Below are 8468 nucleotides of genomic sequence, written 5' to 3' on the forward strand. Positions count from 1 at the left end.
TCTACGGCAGCGCCATGAAAAAAGTTCTTCAGCTTACCTCTGCCCTTTCCCTGAAGCCAGAGATTCATGGATACAGTCCATTCTCCCCCTCTCAAAAAAGAAAAAACAAACAAATGAATGCAGATTCGAGAGGTATCCACGGAGTGAAACAGTTCGAGAGTAGTACAGTGGTGGTGATGAAGCCATGGATTATATGACATGAACACTGCAATGGGATTTTAATCAACTTAATGAAAAGCTAAATTTCTAGAGCCTACCCTTTCATGGTTGCATTAGAATTAAAATCAACCCCAGTCAAACCATTTGCTTTAGAATCACCAGCAGTCAAAGTCAAACCGTTTGCTCCTCCATTCATGTCCACTGTCTGGTATCCATACCAAGACGCACACAGCAAAAAGAACCCAAAATTCACGACGCTTAGTCCTGCCAATAACCAGTAGAAGTAATTCATGAGGGTGAAATTTAAATTTATGTCTTTTTTTTTGGTTTTTGTAGAATATTTTTATAAATAATAATAGAAGCTCAATTAGACTCCATATGGCTCCCAAGCTTGTCGAGTGGAGTATTGGTGAGCTCGAACTCAACTAGACTCGAAATTAGGCAAGTCGATTTCGAGTAATAATTGAGTCGAGCCCGAGGTACTCACGAGCTGCTTGACTCACATTTCACCCTATCCCTGGCTTTTCCTATTATTATTTTTTTTTTTTATCAGACCTTGCTTTTGGCTTTTCTTATTGAGCAGGCGGAGAAAGGGTGCTTTTATGGGAGGGGGGGTGGGGGGGGAGGTTTCTTTTTGGAGGAAGAAAGCCTGAATCCTCAAAGATGTATTACTTGTTTTGTCATAGCAGTATTTCAGTCATTATCTGTTTTGGTGCAGCCCTTGTGCTCGCACTTGACATCCTGCTCTCCCGTGGCACTTATATAACCTCAGTTGTGATGTAAATCTATTTGGTTCAAATTGCTCTCTCTCTCTTCGCCTGCAGGGAAATTTGACGCTATCAGATAGTGGATTGGCTGAGAAGCAAATATACCACGCTGCACTTGATGGTAACTGCATGCAGAAAGGCGATTAAGTTACGCCATTGTCAATTAGGTTATTCTATGGACACGGTAGATATTAAAGTTCATTGGTCAGATACCTCTTGCTGCTTGACGCAATCCCTTCTCTGAGCTAACGATTTGCAAAGTTACACAACTACACATAGACAAGGTTGAAGCTCTCTTGTGCCGCTGCAAGTCTGATTAGTCGAGGCTGATCAATATGCACAGCAATGTACATTCGTTCTCTTTTAATTTTGACACTGAAAAATCTATATGCAGAGTCCTTTGCAAAGCTACGGTTCTGAAGCTCTTCTACTGTTCTTAAGCTCTTATCTGTTTCTGGTGTTCTAGCCAGTGCAGAGTTGAATTTGCCCTCACTTCTTTGTCAAGGTGAACATGGGTTTGGTCTGCTTTTTCTTCTCTGTGCCCGTGTCTCAACATCTCTAATCCACACAAAACATATAAGAGCAGGGAAATTTGAGTGATCCCTTAGGTGGCGAGTTCAGGACACTATATCTTACAAAGCTTCTTACGTTGATGCAATGTTGATTTTTCCTCTGGAAGTACTATTCTGCGAATCTAGGGTAATGGGGTATGCCGACAAATACGTGATCTCTGGATTTTTTTACTTTGGTCCTGTTCCATCTATGTATGAAACTCGTAATGATTATGATCTGAAGATGGGTTCTGTCCGCGATGATTCTTCTGACGCACAATTGAAGGACAAATGAGCAAAACATGGTCAAGAGAGAGGGGTGGCTTCAGATTCCAGGTTCCATTAGACAGTAAAAATACTCTCCTCGGTGCTCTATACGAAGCAGTAGGAGAGGTAAGACAGAAATGGAGTGTGTTATTGACCGACGCCGCTTTGAAAATCACTCCACCTTACCTCGCAAACTGGTCTAATTGTGTGCTCCTCAACTGGTGTGCTATTTACTGTGGAAAGCAATTCCATATCCCGTGCAAGCAATTGCTGGGAAAGAAGAAAAGCAAAATTTGATGGCTCATATAGATCCAATCCATGTCCTTTGCAAGCAATTGCTGAGTATGAAGTAAGCAAGTTTTGATGGCTCATATAGATCCAAGTGAATAGAAGTGAGTCCACGCTTCCTGCAACACGAGAGTACACCTCTCGTGTTATTCCAGTTCATCCTCGTTGAAAGTCGACAAGAGTTTGCAAACTTGTGATGGACATGGATTTACGAACTATAGCCAAACAAGTTTTCATGAGGCAATGAACCTAGAACCGAAACAGCACCAACATGAAAGCTGGACGAAGACAAACAGCAGCAACAACACGAAAGCTCCCACCTTGAGGTCAGACGTCAACTTTAGGTTTCAAAGCAGCTTCCTGATTGAAGATATTCATGAACTCTTTGACCTTTCCTTTCGCGCTGCTTCTACCAATGCCATCTCGTTGACCCGTTGGCAATCCCTGCGATGCAACTTTTGTTACTCCTTTGCTGTTCGAACCGCGCCGACCATCTTGTTTCTTTACTCCTTTATCAGCATCATTCTGCCCAAGAGACTGTTCAGTACTCATCAGGAGACTGTTCAGTACTCCTTCTTCCTGTCTGCCATGACCTCATTACTCTCTGCAACTGGAAAAAAGAGATTCTGAATTCGAGATTTCATGGAAAGATATAAAAGCTACAACTCTGAATGTAGACTACCGTGTTCATCTTTATCACTTAGCAAAGAACGAAGAGGTTTTAATTCGGGCTTGGATAGTTCTTCCTCTTTCTCCATATTCTGACGCAAACCTGTCTGGGGCAGAGCGTGGGATTTTGTTTCTCCTCTTATTGCATGGCATGGCATCACTATGACCATCTGCGCTGTTCCTTAAGCTGCTCAAAGTTTTTTGTCTGCTAATATTGATGCCTGCTTCTTCAGCAGCGTGGCGTGTTTCCGCTTGGACTTGCAAGCTTGATTGCTCCATTGTCACAGGGGAGGCTGGAAGATGATGAGGTCAATAGAAGTTAAAACAAAGGCATTAATCGGAAATGTTTTACCTAACATCCTAAAGCGATTTCTATAGAGTATCCTTTTGCAGCCAAAAAGATGACGCGGAAACCATTTATTCAATATGATCGAAATTTGCCAAAACAAGTTTTCTTCTGCTGTAAATGGAAAGCAAATTGAGACACGATAGCACCACCCTAGAATCACTTTTTTCTCCTGACCTAGCCGTCTCACAACCAGAGCTCTCAGTAACGCGCGTTTCTTCTCACGTTCACACCCAGCTGCCAGAAAATGGACCTGAGAGAATCCATCGCCAACCAGACCGACGCCGCCCTCGCCCTCTCCAAGCAGGTCCTCTTGACCGGGGCCAAGGACTCCAACCTCGTCTTCTCTCCCCTCTCCATCCACATGGTGCTCGGCCTGATCGCCGCTGGCTCCGCGGGGCCCACCCAGGACCAGCTCCTCTCTTTCCTCAAGGCCAAATCCACCGACCATCTCCACTCCTTAGCTTCTCAGCTCCTCCTCGTCGTGCTCGCCGACGACAGCGCCACCGGCGGGCCCAAGCTGTCCTTCGCGAACGGCATTTGGATCGATAAGTCGTTGCCTCTCAGGCCTTCTTTCCAACAGGTGGTGGACGCGTCTTATAAGGCGACCACTAATTTCGCTGATTTCAAAACCAAGGTTAGTTCTTTCTCTTTCTTCTGTTTATTGGGTCGAATACATGCGCGGCTTTCTTGGTTTCTTTGGTCGGATGGTTCTGGGAGGCTGAAGTGACTGTGCTTAGATATTTTAACTAGGTGTTCTACCCATTTGCTGTTTCGTGGGTGGAACGCTCTTCCGTGGATTGGAACGTAAGAATATGTTTTATTCATGAAAATAGTTTTGAAAATCATTTCCTCTTCTAATTTTTCTTCGGTTTGGGATTTGAAATACTGCTCGTAATTGGTTTACTTGTTTAACAGAAACCTCCCGGAATGTTAAGGCAATAGCTCTTTCTTAATGAAGTATAATCCAAACATGCACAAACAACATGTAAATCCGCTAAAGTGAGCTCATAGTAACCTTGCGTTAGAGGCCTACATGATGAACATAAAAGAATGGTCACAAACTCTGGTAAGCTTCAAATGAAAAAAGTTCAATCCAGATGCGTTGGTCAACAATCATACAAAGTTTACTTAATCAGGGCTTTAGATGATGTTGTTTGAAGCTATCCAGTTGGAAGGGACCATGATCGTGCCCTGTAGGTGCATTTACAAGGATTTCCTATTTTCTGTCATATTCTAAGCATGTTAAAGACGTAAACTTTATGCTCCCAGATTGCAACTCGCTAGTGCAACAAGTTTGACCCTCCTAACCTTCCCATTCATCATCAACGTACTGATTTTCCACAGATTTACTACATGGGAATTTGTAGCAGGGGCAAATATTGATATTGCATCTGGCTCTTGTGTAGTTCTCACCGTAGCCATAGATCATGTAAATACAGAGAAATCAAAATGACCATATTAGGAAAAGAAATTTAGCATAGTTATTACATAATACATTGCCCTCTCGCTGTGCGAACCCCAATCACAGGTTACGCTATCATTTCTGATTGGATATTTGCATACTTGTCATGATCAAGCAATTTCAGTATGACTGTAGACCGGAGTGAGATGTGTCATTGTAGATGTTTCTGGAAAATATAATTGGAAATTAATTCTACAGCTTCTGCTACTGGTTTCCACACGGTGCTTAACTTAAGGATCGTGGAGAACTGACTTAACATGCAATCACCATGTTGAAGAACATCTTTTGTAGTCAAATACTTCAAGTAGTGCAATATCGACTAGTCAGACTCTCGCATATGTGACATGAGTACTAGTGTGTTGCCTTTGGTAGGACTTTCAGCAGTCCACTATTTGAATTTGAGACTTTCACTTTGTTGGTGCATGGGGTTATAGAAACATAGGGTGACCCTTTTTCGTGGGGATTTCTTTGCTGATGGGCTTACCCTTTTTTTTTGTGCCAATTATTTTCTTGGTTCTCTAATGTTCCTTTTGTTGCCTAATTTTCTATATCAATGGTTCCTCTATACTATTTTGAATCGTGAAACTGAAACTTTTGTTCTTTCTTCAGTCATGGTTGAGAATGTGGTTCCGTGCTAATTAACTTTAGTATTGACCCGTAATTTTCATCCTTCCATAAATGGCTAGGATTTGAGTTGAATTGCAATCTTTTCTAAGTTCTTACATGAATGTCCTTTCTATTCGTTAAACAATGGCATTAGCTGCTCGCTTTTTGTATCGCCTGGTATTCTATGGACTGATTAGAAGAACCCCATTAGGCTATTGAGGTGACTAGCGAGGTTAATACGTGGGCTGAGAAGGAGACCAGTGGCCTCATAAAGGAGGTTCTCCCAGCCGGCTCAGTTGACAATTCAGCTCAACTCATTTTTGTGAATGCCCTTTACTTCAAAGGTGCTTGGAATGACAAGTTCGACTCTTCAAAGACAAAGGATAGTGACTTTTTCCTTCTCAATGGGAATTCTGTTCAAGTTCCTTTCATGACTAGTGAGAACGAGCAGATCCTCGCGGCTCACGACGGTTTTAAAGTCTTGGGACTTCCTTATAAGCAAGGGGAGGACAAGCGTCAGTTTTCGATTTACTTATTTCTTCCGGATGCGAGAGATGGACTCCCGGCTCTCGTGCAGAAAGTCTGTTCTGAATCTGGCTTTCTGGATCGCCATCTTCCCTACAAGAAATTGAAAGTGCGGGAATTCCGAATCCCGAGATTCAAGATATCATTTGGATTTGAAGCTTCAGAAGATCTGAAGAAGTTGGGATTGGTATTACCATTTTCGGGTGGAGGATTGACACAGATGGTGGACTCTGTCAATCTCTATGTCGCACGCATATTTCACAAATCCTTCATTGAAGTTAATGAAGAAGGAACAGAAGCGGCCGCCGCTTCTGCTGCTATTATGTTTGGGAGTGTGCGTTTTCCGAAGAAGATAGACTTTGTCGCCGATCACCCGTTCCTGTTCTTGGTGAGAGAGGATATGACTGGCACGGTGTTGTTTGTGGGTCAGGTGCTCAATCCGCTAGCCAGCTGATCATAAGTCGAACAAGAGCATTAGTATTCCTAACTCTATTGGCACTAAAACGAGAGGTTGTTTGGTTTATTGCATATGTTTTGATGTATTAATCGGTCAATGCACAATTAGGGAGGGTGCAATATCTTTTCGTATTGTATCAATTATCATGACATGTTCGTGGACACCTATGTCTTCCAATGTCTTTGCCCCTTCTATTTATTTTTTCTGAGTAAAAGTATCGGGAATATTGCATCTAGTTCATTGATAATTCCAGTTTTTTTTTCTTTTTCTGTAAGCATATGTGCCTATGAACACATTTGAGATTTGCGTGTTCAAAATCGAGTACGTCCCAAATCAGCTTGAGTACAAGTACTTCCGCATCTTGGATTCTCCCTTCGCCTTTAGCATCTGCATGAATAAGAGAGCTTATATGTCCGTATGCTTTGTTTGTGTGACTTGACTTAGTGGATGTCTCTATCAAAAAAAGGGAACACCACACTCATTGAATTCATTTTCACGGAGGGTGAGTCTGGACACAAATGCTCTTTCCATTATTCTTCATTCAACAATATTATGCATGGCCTCCGAGAATCCACCTGCAACCAGGGCGAAGTCGCTCCGACACTCGGGAAGCACCTGTTCCCAACTAAGATCGAGGACTGGAACGTCATCTTCTCTCCCCCATTCGATCCTCGCCGTTTTGAGCCTGCTCCCCATCGGACGAACTCAAGCCCAGCTCGTCTCTGTCGTCAAGGCGAAGTCCATCGATCACCTCAACACCTTTTAGCTAACGGAAGGGGCACAGAGGGGCCGAAACTGTCAATCCGGAATGGCATTTGGGTTGCCGGTTACATGCCTCTCCGGAATTGTTTCGAACGGGCGGTGGGCACCCGCTACAAGGCTGCCATCGTGGCCGTCGAAAAACGATTATTTGGCCAATGTATTATCTTGTTCACTGCAATAACTTTCAGTCTATCATACAATATAAAAATCTTTCTTTTTGCCGGCGAACATCGATTCGCACATTGCAATATTAGAAACTAATTTGTATGATCAAGAGTCAACCATTCGTCGGACAAGTATACCTGTATATGTTGTCTACGAAGCACAATGATATGCCCAGCTAAGGCTGTCATCATTGCTAAATTCTCCATTTTCGCCAAAGTATTGATTCTTTTCGAGCATTATCTACATGTATGATCAAAATTGTTTTTACAAAGAGTTCCAATTTACTAAGATTGTCACTCAAGTAAAATAACTTGCTCATCGCTTGAGTGACAATCTCACTTCGGTCTTTAGCTATACCGAAATTGCTTGATTATGACAAGTATGCGAATACCCAATAAGAAATTACAGTGTAACCTGTGATTAGGGTTGACACAGCGAGAGGGCAATGTATTCTATAATAACTATGCCAAATTTCTTTTCCTAATATGGTCATTTCGATTTCTCTGTATTTTATATGATCTATGGCCATGGTAAGAAGTGGACAGGAGCCAGATGCAATATCAATATTTGCCTCTGCTACAAATTCCCATGTAGTTAATATGTGGAAAATCAGTACATTGATGATGAATGGGAAGGTTAGGAGAGCGAATTGCATTCTGGGAGCATAAAGTTTCCGTCTTTGATATGGCTTAAAATATGACAGAGAATAGGAAATCCTGGTAAATGCACCTACAGGGCAAGATCGAGCTCCCTTCCAACTTGATAGCATCAAACAACATCATCTAAATACCTGATTAAGTAAATTTTGTATCATTGTTTGGGAGAATCAGTTGACCAACGCATCTGGATTGAACTTTTTTCATTTGAAGCTAACCAGATTTTGTGAGACCATTCATCAACTTACCCTTCTATGTTCATCATGTAGGGCTCTAACACAAGGTTACAATGAGCTCAATTTAGGGGATTTACATACTGTTTGTGCATGTTTGGAGTATAATTCCCACCCAGGCGAAATCCAAAGCAAGCCAACAAGAAAGAGCTATTGCCTTGACCAAACCAAATGTTCCATTCCGGGAGGTTTGGTTTAACAAGCAAACCAATTACAAGTATTTCAAATCCCGAACTGAAGAAGAATTAGAAGAGGAAATGATTTTCAAAACTCTTTTCATGAATGAAACATACGCTTTCATTTCAGTTCATGGAAGAGCGTTACACCCATGAAAAAGCAAATGGGTAGAACACCTAGTCAAAATATCTAAGCATAGTCACTTCAGCCTCTCAGAGCCATCCAACCAAAGAAACCAAGAAAGCCGCACATGTATTCGACCCAATAAACAGAAGAAAGAGCAAGAACTAACCTTGGTTTTGAAATCAGCGAGATTAGTGGCCGCCTTATAAGACGCGTCCACCACCTGTGGGAAAGAAGGCCCGAAAGCCTTTT

The 8468-nt window shown here is 42.2% G+C and overlaps 1 protein-coding gene and 1 long non-coding RNA gene across 2 annotated transcripts; one reads left to right on the top strand and one right to left on the bottom strand.

The window, feature by feature from the left end:
- Positions 1-1783: 1783 nt before the first annotated feature.
- On the bottom strand, positions 1784-3035 carry LOC130140784 (uncharacterized). The gene is made up of 2 exons (XR_008818780.1): positions 2715-3035; positions 1784-2636 (listed from the first exon to the last, which is right to left on the bottom strand). It is a non-coding gene; the product is annotated as an uncharacterized LOC130140784 (long non-coding RNA).
- Positions 3036-3217: 182 nt separating this feature from the next.
- On the top strand, positions 3218-6359 carry LOC115669333 (serpin-ZX-like). Its single transcript, XM_056321166.1, has 2 exons — positions 3218-3684; positions 5330-6359. Exons 1-2 carry the CDS (start codon positions 3295-3297, stop codon positions 6095-6097), a joined length of 1158 nt encoding a protein of 385 aa, XP_056177141.1. The 5' UTR covers positions 3218-3294; the 3' UTR covers positions 6098-6359.
- Positions 6360-8468: the final 2109 nt, after the last annotated feature.

This window comes from Syzygium oleosum, unplaced genomic scaffold (genome assembly GCF_021117445.2).
Source record: "Syzygium oleosum isolate NSW1041296 unplaced genomic scaffold, Sole_v2.1 Sole_v2.22, whole genome shotgun sequence".
Classification (NCBI taxonomy): domain Eukaryota; kingdom Viridiplantae; phylum Streptophyta; class Magnoliopsida; order Myrtales; family Myrtaceae; genus Syzygium; species Syzygium oleosum.